This window comes from Geospiza fortis, unplaced genomic scaffold (genome assembly GCF_000277835.1).
Source record: "Geospiza fortis unplaced genomic scaffold, GeoFor_1.0 scaffold118, whole genome shotgun sequence".
Classification (NCBI taxonomy): Eukaryota; Metazoa; Chordata; class Aves; order Passeriformes; family Thraupidae; genus Geospiza; species Geospiza fortis.
The window spans coordinates 612261-627145 of NW_005054380.1; the positions used below are offsets into that span (position 1 = coordinate 612261).

At 49.5% G+C, this 14885-nt stretch overlaps 1 protein-coding gene across 1 annotated transcript in view; it reads right to left on the bottom strand.

Moving 5' to 3' along the window:
* Nucleotides 1-14885, bottom strand: part of KY (kyphoscoliosis peptidase) — a 17668-nt gene that overhangs the window by 2057 nt on the left and 726 nt on the right. Inside the window, exons 2-10 of the mRNA XM_005425039.1 lie at nt 14465-14527; nt 12423-12485; nt 10363-10437; nt 10207-10239; nt 9577-9627; nt 8422-8504; nt 7951-8059; nt 5225-5342; nt 843-1031 (exon numbers count right to left, since the gene is read on the bottom strand). Of these exons, the coding sequence (XP_005425096.1) occupies nt 843-1031; nt 5225-5342; nt 7951-8059; nt 8422-8504; nt 9577-9627; nt 10207-10239; nt 10363-10437; nt 12423-12485; nt 14465-14527 (784 nt within the window). The remainder of the gene's footprint in view (nt 1-842; nt 1032-5224; nt 5343-7950; nt 8060-8421; nt 8505-9576; nt 9628-10206; nt 10240-10362; nt 10438-12422; nt 12486-14464; nt 14528-14885) is intronic.

Genomic DNA, 14885 nt, shown 5'->3' on the forward strand with positions numbered 1-14885 from the left:
TGGTTTGAGCTGCTGAAAAACTGACATCCGTGGGTTTGAAATTCCCCAGGCAGAGAAGAAACCTGAGCTTTGGTCTTCTGTTTCCAGGGCAAATGCTGAGCTTTAGGATAAACCCAGGGTATTTGCACTATTCCCTTGCACCCACAGGCTCCTGGAAAAAGAGGGAGGTGCTGGGTGTTGACTGCAATCAATTCACAAAAGCTGTGACTCGAGTGCCACAGACTATTGCCTAAACTGAAGATGTGACAAGCAAACCCAGTTGGCTTTTTGCAGTTTGTGTCTAGCTGCTCAGGGCAACTACCTCTCTGTAAAAGGCTCCATGCCTTTTACAAACAGCCTGGGTACCTTGCTCATGGCTTTGTGTAGGCACACAGTTTGTGGTAATTGGGAGTGGGGCTGTGGCCAAGGATTATCCCCAATGGGCTACAGCTGTGAGCAGCATTGACAGCAGAGCCATGGAGTGCCCAGGGGCAGTGACCAACCACCAAAGGGGACAGAGGGCACACAGGTGCAGTGCATCAACAGGAGGGGATAAAAGGCTGGGCTAAAGAACAAGAGGAGCAGACTCTTGCAGCCTTCTGAAGTGCAGTGATATTGCTGTTAATGGGCAGATGCCTGAAGCCTTCTGGTGAGGTAAGGTGTTACTGTGTTTGGGTGAGTGCTTGTATGGTGACACTCTGTGTATTGTGGCCCTTTCAACTGTGGCACATACTGTGACATCTGCTCTGACAGCTTTGGGTCTTCCTGTGGCCCTAAATATGTCTGTTTGGTTTGCCAATCCCATCAGCTTTCCTTCTGCCTTTGTGGAGGGTTTATGTGTTCAGATAGAGGAGGGCCTTTACCTGTGGGTGAACTTGGTGAAGGAATCATCCACAGACCCGCTCCCCCACGTGCTGTCCAGTAAATGCCACCTTCCCTCAAGGTACACAGCGTTCCAGGCATGGTCAGAGTCCCCTGTGAAGGTCTGCCCTGTTTTGTACCCGTGTCCCTTGGCATGTCCTGAGAGCTTCTTGCACTGAATCCCTGCAAGACTGAAAGGAAATGATAAGCTGCAGCAGGAGGGTTCTGTGTTAAACCTGTCAGGTACTTCTGGGGAAGGAAAAAAGGTGATGGTGCCTGAGGCGTTGGGTGGGGCTGTTTGTTTTTGTAGTCTTTGCACAGAGATTCAGAGAGCATCCTGCTGGAGGAAGGGCCTTTTCTCTCCCAGTTTTGCATATTCCCTGTCTTTTTGCCTGATGCACCATCCATTCAGCACTGTTAGAGGATGACAAGATAAAGTGTGCTTAATTGCTCTCTATCTTGTTACTCAGTGGAATCCCTTTGCTGCTGTCCACAATTAGCCCATGTAATTATAAATTAAAAGCACAGGCTGTTCTCTCCCCCTGACAGTGGGCCTGGTGTTTGACACCAGCTAGGAAATCTCAGACCTCACGGGATTGTGGATGCTGATTTAGTTTCCTGACAGAATGAGCTTGTGCCTGCCCAGGGTAGAAATGATTAAATAGTCTTTCTAAAAGCATGATGAATACCTGCGTGGATGTGTAAATAAGATTTAAATAAGCACTGTGTTAATAAGCTCTCTGCTGATGGATTCTAACATTGGCATCTTATTTCACCATTAATCTAAAATTGCTTCACTTGGAGCGTTGTCTTTTGTGTAGGACAGCATTGACATTTTTCTTCTTCATAGAGAAGTGTGTTAAATGGAACAACTACCTTAAGTAATAAAGTGTGCAGGCTTCCAGAGTGAGATTGTCTGCATAATGTGGTTTAGCTCAGGCGAAAAGTGATATTTATGGGGAAGATAATTAGCATGGTTGTTAAGAAGTCGAGGCCTGATAACAGATACTGGCTGGCAACTGGCAGTGCAGGGGAGCTTTAAGGAGGGCTGCTTTTCCCGGGGAGAGGATGCTGGTTTCCAGGGGAGGTGGGCACCTCAGCAAAGGAGAGGATGGAGCAGTGATGGCAGGCACTGCCTGTTCCTGAGTATCCAGAACAAACAGGCCAGGCTGGAAGGAATGCTATGGAGAAACCTGGTGCTCCAGGTGGTCTGGAAAGCCCTTGCCAGCCTGCAGGCCCCTGTGAGTGAAGTTCTGACATGGAGCTGGCCAGTAAATCTGGAACAACTCCACTGACAAGACTGGTGAGAGCTTGGATTTGCATGATGTAACTGAGACCAGGAGCTGGCCTTGGGAGCTTTAGTGAAGATTTGATCCTAGGGGTTTCAAGGAGCTAAGTACCAAATTCCCACTAATTTCATGGGGATTGGATCTAATCCTTCCAGGCTTCTCTAGACATTCTTGTTAGCTGGGATATTCAGAGGGAACATTAAGGGACAAGTTCTGCTCTCAGGGTGCTCTCAATTACAGTGAAGGTTGGCAAAGCAGCAAGAAGCGTTTGTGCTTGGATGTGTTCAAAGCTCTCAAAATAAAGACCAGGGCATTTAAACTGGTCTCTCTAGTAATGGGCAGACAAAAATCCAAGCTAAAACATCCTGTAAAGGAGCAATTCTGTATTGGTGAAAAGGGTGCTCATGTCTCTCATGTCAGTGACTTCATAGAGATAAATTAAGCAGGCAGAGAGAAGACTGGGAAGATCTCCAGGACTGGTTGAAGTGGCAGTGTGAGGCTGAAGATGACCTAGATACAAAATGGACTGGAAGAACTGAATTAAGAAACAGTTGGCAACATTTGCTTGGTGCAGCAAAGAGATTAAACACAAAATAGATTTTCTGCCTCAAAAACCATAGGAAATAGTCTGGCTCTTACTACAGGTGTCACTGGAATTCAGTGGCATCTTCTTCCCTTTGATTTTAGGTTGACTTTGATAATTTCATCTAAAAAAGGAGCAAATCTGGCTTCTCCAGAAGGGAACAGAATGGTTTATGCTTGTGGTAGGTAGGTGTACGCCTCTGTGCCTGAAAAGAGGGAAAGCTACTGCCTGAAGCAGGAAATGGGAGAAGCTAGAGGATGTGAAATCTGGGATATTTACAGGCTGGTTAGGAAGAAGGAGCAGCTAGCTAACTGATCAGATCCCCTTTAGGCAGTGAGGCCAGCTTTGCTCCCAGAGCTGCTGAAACCTCTCCTGGGAAAATAATTGTTGTGCCTTCATCACTAACCCTGGTGAGCGAGTGTCTCCCTAATTCCAGGCTGCAAGGTTTGCCCTAAATTGGATTCATGAATTTGCAGTGCTTCACTTAGCCAGACTCCTCGAGTCTGCTTGTCAGCTGAGAAGCCAGTTCTTGATAAGTGCTGCTGAAACATTGGTCAGGAGCCTGTGTTTGCATTCCTTGCTATCACACCTGATGTTTGGAAAGTGATGCCTTATGGCCAGCTTCCCACTATCCGTGCCCACCTTGCCTCTGTGACAGGAATCTCAGCTAATGGGAGGAAGCCTGGCTGCCAAAGCTGTGCTCAGAGGTGACAGTTTTGTGTCTGCAACAGGAATTGTTCCCTCTGGCACCGGGACAAGTAGGACTCAATCAATGTCAGCCATTGCCTTCAGCAGGACTTTTGGGGTGACTGGCAAATTGGTTTGTTTGTTCAAGTTCCCTCACAGGAGCTAGGAAAAAAGGGCAGATTAAAACACCTTTTTCCCCCCAAAACCTGTGTCTGAAAAGCCTTTCTGTAAGACATGTGCTCTTTGCCTCCTGCCTTTCTGCTTAGACTCAGTGGAAGAGCAGCAGAGCATAGGGAGAAGGGATGAGGGGATCTCTGTGCAAGAAAGGGGTGTTGTCTTTAAGTACAGTTTTTCACGACAGGAGCTAAACATTTTGCTAATATTTGACAATATAATAGTCTTGATGACTGGAGGTTTCCTGAATCACATAGTGACTAATCATCCTGGAACTGAGGAATCGAGAGTAAATCAACAGAGCCTTTAAATAGTCAGAGATATCCTTGGAAAGATTAATGCTTTTAATGAACCAAGCATATGCTTTTTAATGAACAGATGCAAATTCCCCCTAACTGCTAATAACTGTTCCATAGGTTGCAGCTATAAATGCATACTCCACCATCCTATTTCTTTACTCTTTAGAAAGCAAGATCAATGTCATAGAATGGTTTGGGTTGGAATGGACCAAATGTATATTGTGGGATATGTTGTTGGCTGGAAGCATTTACCACTTCAGCATCTGGCACAGTATGCTGTTTTTTCTTTTTTAATCTCTCCTTTTCCCTGTAGATTTTGTCTGTTCCATGGTAAAAACCTTCTCAAATCCCTTTGGATGGTGTGGAAAGCCAATTGTTACTTACATGTGGTATTAATCACTAGTCTGGATTTTTCCAAGGGAATGGAAGCCCCTCCCTGGGAGGGCCATCCTGCAAGCCCACCCTCTTAGGATTACTTTAGGAAATCCCTTCCAATCTCCTCTCCCTGAGCTGTCAGGTCCAGTTTTCTCATTTTGGGCAACTCTTCTGCCTGAGGCTGATCCCCAATCCTCCAAGCACCTTAACTGCTTTCTTTGCTGTGGATTTTGGGGGTTCTCCTTTTCTCCTTTCCTTAGGGATTGGGGCTGCATCCCTGTCTCCTTACCAAGGAAGGGGCTGCCTCTTAGAAATGCCTTTGTGACTGCAAAGCCTTGCTCTGTGGGGAAGTTTAGGTGACTCAGCCCCAGTGAAGTCCATGAGATTTTGTCGGTGGAAGAAAGGATTTTAGTCATTAAATGCCAGCGGTAGATACGAAATGGGAATTGCAGTGTTGGCCTCCACAGTGCTGCACCTTGGGATTGGGCACAGAACAGAGTGGCAAGTGCAAGGCAGTATCCCTGGGGTGCTCCTGGAGGGGACAGGGCATTCCAGAGGGTACAGGGAAAGTTCTCCTGGGACTCTGCTTACCTCTTGCAAGGGACCATGTTGGAGACAGCACTCCTTGTTCAAGTCCTGCAATGCTTTTAACCTTCACATCCAGATACCCCAAGGAAAATCCTACTTCTTCTAATCAAATTATCTCCATGTTTTCATCTGCCATTATGTTAATGCAATGCGAAGCTCAGCAGATGGCACCAAGTAAATTATGCTGGGGAGGGGGGTGGAGGGAGTGGAGGAGAGAGCAAAATTGACCTTTCTAGGACTTGCTGTTTTTCCACAGCATGGTTGCAAAGCTAAAGTTCCACCTCCTGCTTAAAGTCACATCAGTCAATGCAAAGGTAGATGGGATAGGCATGGGTATGACAGGGAATGTTAACTCTCCCTGGCATTGAATGTTTCTGAACTTCATTTACCTGCACATATGTTCAAAGAGCTCAGCATAGCCCTCACAAATGCTCTTGCCCATCTGAAGCACGTCTCTGGGCTTGCTGGACAGCTGGCTTTTGTTGTGGTAGCCCACGACGTCGTATTCTGGGGGAAGGAACACAGACAAGAGTTCATCCAACAGCCTGAGGCGAGAGACGGATGGGCAGCAGGAGCAATGCTCAGGTTGCTTTTCATCACTGTGAGCAGAGGGGAACAGGCTGTGGCTGTGCTGGGGAGGGTGGCCTGGACACTGCTGGGCAGAGGGACAGCTCTGTCCCTCATCACACTTTGCTCTAAGCTCAGGCTGGGGGTCAGCAGTTGAATCCAAGTGCGAGGAAAACTTTGATTTTTGGACACAATGGGTGTCCTCAGGAATTGCCCTCAAGTGGAGGATCTGGAGTCTGAAGAGTTCCCAGTATAAACCAGAGCATGCTGCATTTGAAGGAGTCAGATTGGTGTTACCTCAAAAGAAACTGCTGAGACTTTTGCACTCTTTACAAGCAATTTATATTAAAAGTACTTGAAAAGCAGCTTGTTGGGAACCACTTGAAGTGGTTTGTTGCAAGTGAGTCACAGAATTACAGAATGGTTTGGGTTGGAAGGGGCATTAAAGCTAATCTCATTCCAATGCCCTGCCAGGGGCAGGGCAGGGACACCTTCCATTAGACCAGGTTGCTCCAAGCCCTGTCCAGTCTGGTCATATCAATACCTGGGAGCTCAGGAAATCTTGATTTGCTGGAATGAGTACACAACAGCAGCACAGCAGGACTCCTTCAGACAGAGCTTGCAGAGCTGGTCTGGGGAGGTTAATTCAATACCACCAACCTTGGCCCTGTCCATAACCGCTTTCTTAAAACACAGATGTATTTTTCTGACAAAGCTCTGAGGAATGCTGCATCAGCTGGTTCCCCCTGCCCTCAGTGCTGGGGCAGAGGAAGAAAAGCAGCAGCAGGCTGTGTGTGCTTTGATGAAATGCCACCACTGCTTGTCATTCATCCCAGGAGCTCAGCTGATGTCCCCTCAGTGCTGCTCCAGGCACTGGGAAAGACTGGCTGCTCCACCCCAGCTGCTCACTGACCACCAGCAAAGCTCCAGGGCACTTGGAGGGGTGCTGGCTCCATGGGCCTTTCTATTTGTGCTGCAAATGGCAGCTGAAATAGTTATTTCCTTTAATGCTGATGCTGCATGGCATGGCAGCCCACCACAGGCAGGAATTGAACAGAGTGGGAAGAGATGTCCAGAGAGCAGTGTTCTCACTTCAAATCCATCCAAGGAATGAGTTTATGTCATCAGTGCAATTTCAGGATAGATACATTGCCTTTTTGCCAGCAGATTTAAATTCCCAACTCTGTTTCTTTTCTTTGTATGTAAATAGGAGTCAGTCTCACAGGAAGGAATGGGAGCCAGGGCCAAGGTGGTGTAAAAGATCTTGTGAGGAGATCCCAGCATAGCTGTCAGGGCCAGAGACATCCCCTGAATGTTGAGGAGTATGGACTGACTCCAACCAGGCCTGGCCCAGGTAGTGTGGGCAGAAATGGGTTAACAGTGGAAAGAGAATAGCCAGTGCTGGGTGAGTCAAAGCCTGGCTGCAGGACATGCAGTGAAATCAGCACTCTCCATATTTCAGGGCAAGACTAAAGCAGTTTGGGAGTGACCTAACCATGCTAACCCTGCAGCTGTGATCTCAGTGGGTGTGAGGTGAGGCCAGTGCTGCCCAAACTGCTCCTTTCCTCTCCATCACTTGGCCTGCACTGCAGCAGTGCCCCATCAGGAGGTGTAGGAGGTGAGGGAAAGGATGGCTCTGCCTCTCTGCCCCCAAGACTTAATGGGAAATAAACATTTTTGCTTCTGTTATGCAAAATGCCACCATGTTGCATACCCAGTTTTCATCCATCAAGGCACTGGGGTGGCAAGAAGGCCCTTTTGATGTGCCAGATGGGAGAGGCTACAAGTGCTGCCTCCTCCTCCTCCCATCTCCTGATAATTGTGTAACTCCAGCCTTTGGACTGAGTAGGAAAGGGCAGGAGAGCCTGAATGGGTGCAGCTCTCTGGAGGGTTGAAAAGGTGCAGGAGCTGCAATCATACAGGTGCCAGTGTGGGACATGGAGCCGGGCAAGGCAGCTGGATGGTTCCTGGTGGTACCTGTGTGACACTGGGACCCTCCCAGAGCAAAGGCACCAGCATCAGGCTGTGCTGGAGGGGCTGTATTGGGCTGTGGGGACTTGGCACAGGGATGGAAATCAGACTTAGAATGGTCTGGGTGGGAAGGGACCTTAAGGATCATCACATTCCAGGCTGCCTGCCATGGGCAGGGGCACCTTCCACTAGACCAGGTTGCTTCTGAAATCTGGATCATCACCTGCTCCCTGTTCACCCTCTCAGAACTGGGCCCTGGTGGTGTGGGGCGGCTCTGAAGGTAACAAGCAGGCCCCTGGTGTTGGGCAGCCTGGCTTTTGGATGGCTCTTGGATGGTAGGGACTTGTCTGGTCACACCTCAGATGGAGTTACAGGTTAATCATGGGCACACAGAACTGGTGGAGCCTGGCAGTGTGAGGAGAGAGACCCTCTGGATGCATTTCTGGATAAAAGCCTTCAGAAAGCCTTCATTCCACTCCCCACATGGAAATAACCCACAAATACCCAGTAAAATGCCACGGCAGTGGAACAGGGGTGACAGTGACAGCCTTATCCTCAGCTGGAGAGCTCAGCCTACCTATGTGATGGCAAATCCACATCCATATGGCTCGAACCTTCTCCAGGTCAGTCCGGGCTTGCTTCAGCAGGGCTTTGACCAGTTCCTCCACGCTGTTTGTGACGTTCACCTGTGTGTGGGGAGCAAGCATTGCAAGGTCATGGTGAAGATCCACCCTGTGGTAGATCTCCTGTCCTCCCCATCTCTTGTTCTTCTGAAGGCAGTGAGGCCCCACCTGCCAGAGGCTGCTCTGCCTCAGGCTTCCTTAAAAATACACCTACAGTGCTGTAGGTCCATGAGTTTCGAGTTATAGTTCCCAGAGAGGGATTTCTTTGCAAATCTTTAAAGGGGAAAGGTTTTTCACTTGTTTGGGAGATTCTAATGCCATTGTCCTATAGCTCAGCCTAAGCTGGTGCTGGTGCTGGGAGCCAGGTTTGTGGAATGTTGCTGCAGGGGAGCTGGGAGGAGGACAGAGGCAAAAGCAAGACTTACTTTTAATGCGTAGGCATCCAGCTTCTCCAATTGCTGCAGATCTACTGGCATGGATTTCAAAGAGGATTTGTCCCATGGATATGCTGGGAAGAAACGAGTTGTCATTGTTTTGGGAGGCAGTGTTTTTCCTGGCAGTATGGTGGAACAAGGGGACAGGGCTCCTGCCTGGCCCATGGACACATCCATCAGCAGGCTCTTAGGGAGCAGAGGACACGAGGGCACCCACAGGAGGCCCCTGCCAGCTGCATGGAAAGCAGGAGCCATCCTGTCTAGACTGCTAGGATTTGTGCAGGGCTGGAGCATGAGCTGCCCCTGCAACTTTGGCACTGCATAACAGCATGGAAAATCCTGGGATATTGCATGGAGGGGCAGGAGAACAATGCAGAAATATCAGGGAAAATCTGTACCAAGCAAGCCTTAGAAAACACATGACTTCCTAAAAAATCCCAGCAAGAAAGGGCTGTGTTTCTCTAGGAGTGTTGTGTGGTAAAGGGCCACAATTCTGCAGGAATTCAGGCACATGAGGAATGTAACACTGGGAGCAGTTGGACTGAACCCACTGTGCCTACCCTCTGCATCTTTGCAGGTTCTGAGCTCCTGGTTCTACTCAGTGTGAACAAAGGGTTAATAACATGCCCTAATTAACCAGATAACTGATTTTTTCAAACAGTCTTGGAATGAGCTGCCACTGCTGCCTCCCATCAGGGGGCCATGGGGAATGGATGGACAGATCCCTGTGCAGGCAGGCTCCTGTCTGCCAAAATCAGCATGTAAGCACCTATTTCTTAACAGGCTGGTTTGTTTATCTGTATTTTCCCTGAAAAGAGATGTAACACTGACCTAAAAAGAGAAAAAGCAGATTTACACATTTAAAGGTTCCCACTCTCCACAGCTCTGAAAATTACTTCTTGCCTTTTTGCTTAGGGGATGGTCTTTTTTAAAAAATGTGGTTATCAGGTTTTGTCTTTGCCAGGTTGTATCTGCAGAGGCTCTGTGCAGGAGGGGGATCCACAGCACATGTGACAGTCCTGTGCCTGTTTGCCTTCCCTTGGGCAGCGCTGGGCACGTGTGGGGTTCCCAAAGCCACTCCCCTGTGCCACCCCAAAGGTCAGGGGCTGGGGAAGCTGAGCCCTGCTGGTGCTGATGAGTAGTTACCATGGAGGTCCTTTGCTCCTGGTGGTCGTGGGGCCTCAGTCTTCTGGAAACCTGCAAAGCAGAGAAGGAGAGGGAGGGAGGAGGTTGTTGCCCACAGGAAAAAAAAGGCAACTAGAAATAAATTATTGTGGGGAGCAGGATTGGGTGGGAAAAGCTGGAACTGAGGCTCTTCTTAGCCCATTCCCCTCTGTTTGGGCATGGATGTGAGCACCCTGTGGAGTGTGTTCCTGCAGAGCCCACATTCCCCAGCAGACAGGCATCTCCTGTTCTAGCCTGAGGGCTGGGGACATCAAACCCCAGCCCACCATGGCCAAACCTCCCCAGGTGTGGAAGAAGAGAGTGCTGGGCTCCAGAGCTCTTGGATAACCCCAGTGGGAGCTCTGCAGCAGCTGGGGCATTGCTGAGGGACCCTGGAGTGTCACCACCCACCTTATCCCAGGGCCAGAGGAGGAGGAGACACCCACAGCCCAAGAGCAGAAAGATTTTGCTCCTCAAGCCCAGTCATGGGCAGGGTCCAGCAGTAGGTGCTCTTTAGCAGCCTCCCCATGGCAGGGGGGAGCCTGTCTGCTCCTGGGAGCAGCTTCCCAGGGGAGGGAGAGCTTGGAGACACTTGATAGAGCAGGGCCTCACCTTTGTTGTCGTGTCCTCTCAGCCTCTGGGAACCTGCAACAAGGCAGGCAGGGTTAGTGGGATCCCCTCAGCCCTGCCCAGGCTGCAGCATCCCCTGGAGCTCCAGGGAAGGGAGGATGGGCTGAGCCTCTGCCAGGGTTTAAATCTGGGCTGTACCTTTTCCCAAGGAGAGTCTCTTGATGAGCTGGGGGCTGGTGTCCTCATGGTGAATCTCCACTGTCACTTGGGTTCCTGCAAGAAACAGTGATAAACCCCCTAAAAAGGGAAAACTAACCAGGATATGTATTGTATTTGCTGGGAATGCCCCGACAAAGGCAGGAATGATGCATCTGACTCCATGTTCTCAGAAGGCTAATTTAGTTTTTATAATACTATGTTATATTAAAAAATACTATACTAACTATACTAAAGAATACAGAAAGGATACATGCAGACACAATGCTGAAAAGATAATAATAAAAACTTGTGACCCTTTCCAGAGTCCTGACACAGCTTGGCACTGATTGGCCAAAGAGTGAAAACAACTCACACCAGAATCCAATGAAACAATCACCTGTGGGTAAACAATCTCCAAACACATTCCACATGAGCAAAACACAGGAGAAGCAAATGAGATAAGAATTGTTTTCCTTTTCTCTGAGGTTTCTCAGCTTCCCAGGAGAAAAATTCTGGGTGAAGGGATTTTTCCAGAGAATGTGAAGGCCACAGATATGGAGGAGAGGGCAGGAGTGCCTGCCAAGGCAGATCTTAGCTTTAGACACACCAGCAGCTCTGGTGATAGCCAAGGTTTATCACCATAATAAAGAGCTCTTGATGGAGCTTCAGCAAGCAGAGAATCAATGCCTTGCATTGATTTTTCTTGGAATTAAACAGAGAAAGGCTTGAAGTGATGAAAATGGTTGGACTTGTGACACTAAAATGTCTGGCAAAGGCCATTGCCTGTAAGAGGCAGCATCCTGGAGGAGCCAGCTGTGGTCCAGGCATGCCCTGATGCCCCAGAAAAACCTCCCCTGGAAACCTGGGCTCTGGTCTTTAAAGTTTCAGAGAGGCAAATACCAGAAAAAGAGTGAGGGAATCTCTTATAAAAACCACCTGAACTTTTTGACAGAGGCTGCATTTTTTGGCAGGTATTTCAGAAGGCTTTGCAGCTCTTGAGGCTCCCTGGAGGAGCTCCATGTGCTCCTGGGCTTCTCTTTTGGATCAGGCAGAAGTTACTCAGGAGACTGAAGGTCAAGATGTTAATGCACCTCGGGGCTGCCATCAGCCATGCCTCCTACACCTATACCTCATGACATTTGGGCTTTTCCTTTAAAGGCAGCTCTTGGAACTGGCTCATTAGGTGGGAATCTGCATTTTCATCAAAGAATAAGTTTTTCTGCTGGCTTTACCTTTAGAAAAGTGAAATTTCTCCTGTGATTATGCAGAGAGATCTGATGTCCTTTAAGCCCCAAGACCAGAAAGCAAGAAAAACTGTGTAAGCTGTAAAAACCTAAATCTTAGAGTTTGACTCCAGTTCTAGGATGGTTGCAGATATCAGAGTGTCAGAACAGAGCTGGCTGGTGTATTTTGTCAGTTAATTCAAAGATGGGATGAAGTTGTTTCTCAAAGAGAAGGCTTTATGCAAATGGTTTGATTTCCTTAAAATTTTCATATTTCCAGGTCCTTTTTATTGCTCAAAATTATTTTTACTTTGCTTTTTTTGTGGGCTTTTCTCCCCAACTTTCACTTTCCAAGTTTCCCTCCATAAATTAAAAATATTTGTTTTCAAGAAACAAACTTACTGGTGGTGAATGCCTTCTGCTGATGAGTTCAAAAGGCATTTAACAAATGAAAAATGTAATTCCACAGGAATTTTTCAACATGATGTATCATTGCTCTAAAAACTGGTGTTAAGAAATGGTTGCTGGTGCTTTTATGATCTTTTATTTAGTTTTTCCTGGTTGAAATATCCTTCATAAAGAATCATAGAATGGTTTGGGTTGGAAGGGACCTTAAAGATCCTCTTGCTCTAAGTCCCTGCCACTAGACCAGTTTGCTCCAAGCTTAGAGAAGCACTTGCTGTTCTTGTGGTTTGTGGCCAGCAAGTGCTTTGAGGGGCAGCTGTCCCACGGTGGGATATTTTCTCTCTTTTGGGACATTCTGAGGTTATTTTATTGCAGAAGAAGCTTGTTGGGAGCTCAGTGAAGCCCTGCTCTGTCTCCTGGCTCCCCACTTACCTTTGTCAGGGCCCGCAGGGATGGGTGGTGTCTGCTCACAGGGATCTGTGGGGCCACGCCGGCCTGGGGGCACAAAGGGGAACAGCTCAGTGCCTTGGAGAGAGCCAAACAGCCGGCAAGGATGGGGTTAAATCTGCCCTGCTCAGCTTTCAGGTGAGGAACACTCAGGAAGCTCAATAGCTCCTGGTGCTGACCCCTCAGCAGAGGGAAGGATGCTCCAGCCCAGGGCAGGGGGCTCGGACCAGGGCAGTTTGGAGAGGTGGGTGGGACACAAGGGCCGTGCTGGGGGCTCAGAGGCAGAGTGGGAACGTTGGTGTGGCTGTCAGCAGCTCATCCTCACCTCTCCCTGCTGGGAGAGCCTGCCTGGCCTGGAGCTGGAGTGCTGGGGCAGAGGGAGGTGTGGGCAGCCCCAGGTGTGCCCAGGGCTCACACAGGGGAGGCAGCAAAGGCTGTGCCCTGGGGAGGCAGCAATGCCAGGGGACACGGAGCCCTCGCCCCAGGCTCTGCTGGGTGCTGGCCAGGGTGATCTCTCACTCTTTTCAAGGTGTCCTGGGATCCCCATCCCACCAGGAGCCGGGGGGAGCTTGGATCTCACAGCTTGTCCGAGGCCATTTGTGCCACGTGGCCATGACAAGGACCAGAGCGATGGGATCCTGTGGAGTGGGCCACAGCCTCTTTGACTCAGTGGGGCTGGGCATTATATAAGCTTGCAAATATTGTGGCAGCAGCAGAGGTGTCAGAGGCCTCACAGGGACACTGACATGGCTGGTGAAAGGGCAATTCATTAACCCTTGTGGTGCCAGAGGAGCCAAAGCTCTGCCTGCTCCTCTGGAACCTGAATTCCCCCCTCTCAGGAGTTTAAATTGTGCTTAAGGTAGACCTGCAAGGGAAGGATTCCCATGTGCATGCTAAATACCCCTGCCAGTAATTCAGGGTGGGAAATGATCAATACCAGCCTCTTACTGCCTCGTAGAGGAGGCTGACTCTGCAGCTCTGATTGCAGAACCTCTTGAGCATGACAGAGGGAGAGAAAGCAGGATATTTATCTGCTTCCTGGAGTGGAGGCTTTTGTTATCTGCTCTGTAAAAAAAGCCCCAAAGTAGTGCCATGCCATGAAATATTGTTTGCTCCCAGACTGTGTGCAGCCTCCAGCCACCACTGGTTACAGAGGGACTTGGATCAGGGCTCCTGCCAGGCATCCTGCTGGGAGCAGCCACGGCTTTTGCTTGACCTGTGGAAGCAAAGTTCCTCCTTGGTGTAACTAAAATCCTCTGTCTGGTACCATGAGAATTACCTGTGTCTTGCTCTTCCTTTGCCCTTGCCTTTCTCTGCTAAGCCATGGCAGGCTTATACTGCCAGGAAAACAAAAGGGATGATCTGAGTCCCTTCCCTGGGAGCTGCTCTATAGTTCTGGGGTCACCTCCTGAGATGTTCCTCCCCAACTATTTTAGGGCAGAATCCTGGGAATTGGCAGTGGAACATTGAGAACTAGAATCCACATAATTCCTGGTCAGCAGTCTCACCTGCCTTGTGCTCAGTCTCTGAGGGGGGAGATGAAGAAAGGACGGGGGGGAGAGAAGGTCAAAAAGGTTCTTTGCATCTCCCAGACCCTCCTTTAAGCTGTATGAGTGCTGGGGAAGTCTCTGGAAGCTCTAGCTGCAACCTGAGCAAATGGGGGCACTGAATTTCCCCTGCCATCAGCTGGCTGTGAAATGTAAGAGCTCTGTGCACTTGTAATCTGACCGAGCTCCGTGGCAGGAGAATCCCTGCAGAGGGATGGAGGTGTGGGGGCTCGGCAGTGCCACCCCTGCAGAGGGATGGAGGTGTGGGGGCTCGGCAGTGCCACCCCTGCATCCTGTCCATGGGGCATGGGGAGCACGCAGGGAGGGGACGCTTGCCAGGGTCTCCATGCGCCTCCCCTGGAGCCTGAAAGCACTGAGAGGGGTGGGCTGTGTGAAGCACATTTCTGTTGGAGAGACACAGCTTGGGGCTTTGGGTTGTGTGCTGGGGTTGGTTTCTCTCAGAAGGAGAGGGTGACCTACCATTCAGGCATGTGCCCTGAGGTGGCTGTGATCTGCTGTTCCCATTGCCATCACCCTTGGAACCTGTAAGATAGAAATGGGAGATTGGAAAGGATCCTCCTGGATGGCTGAAGTGTTGGTGCTGCCTGAAGGCCAAACACCCTGAACCCTTTCATGCGGCCCCAGCTGGTGCCAGGTGTCATCAGGATCCACCTTCTGTCTCATTTGCAGCCTTGGCTTGCAGTTCTTGTTGCTCGAGTATGAAATACCGGGGGCAGAAAGCGCAACAGTCCAGGCCTAAGCTGCTTTGGCGGGATTTGCTCTGATTTGAGCAGGTGCTGAATGCCGTGCTTGATGGAGCATGGACACAACTTTGTGACAGCTCTGCCTATAGTTGTTAGCCTGGGACTGCTTGTCTGAAAATTCAGCTTCTCCCCCAGGT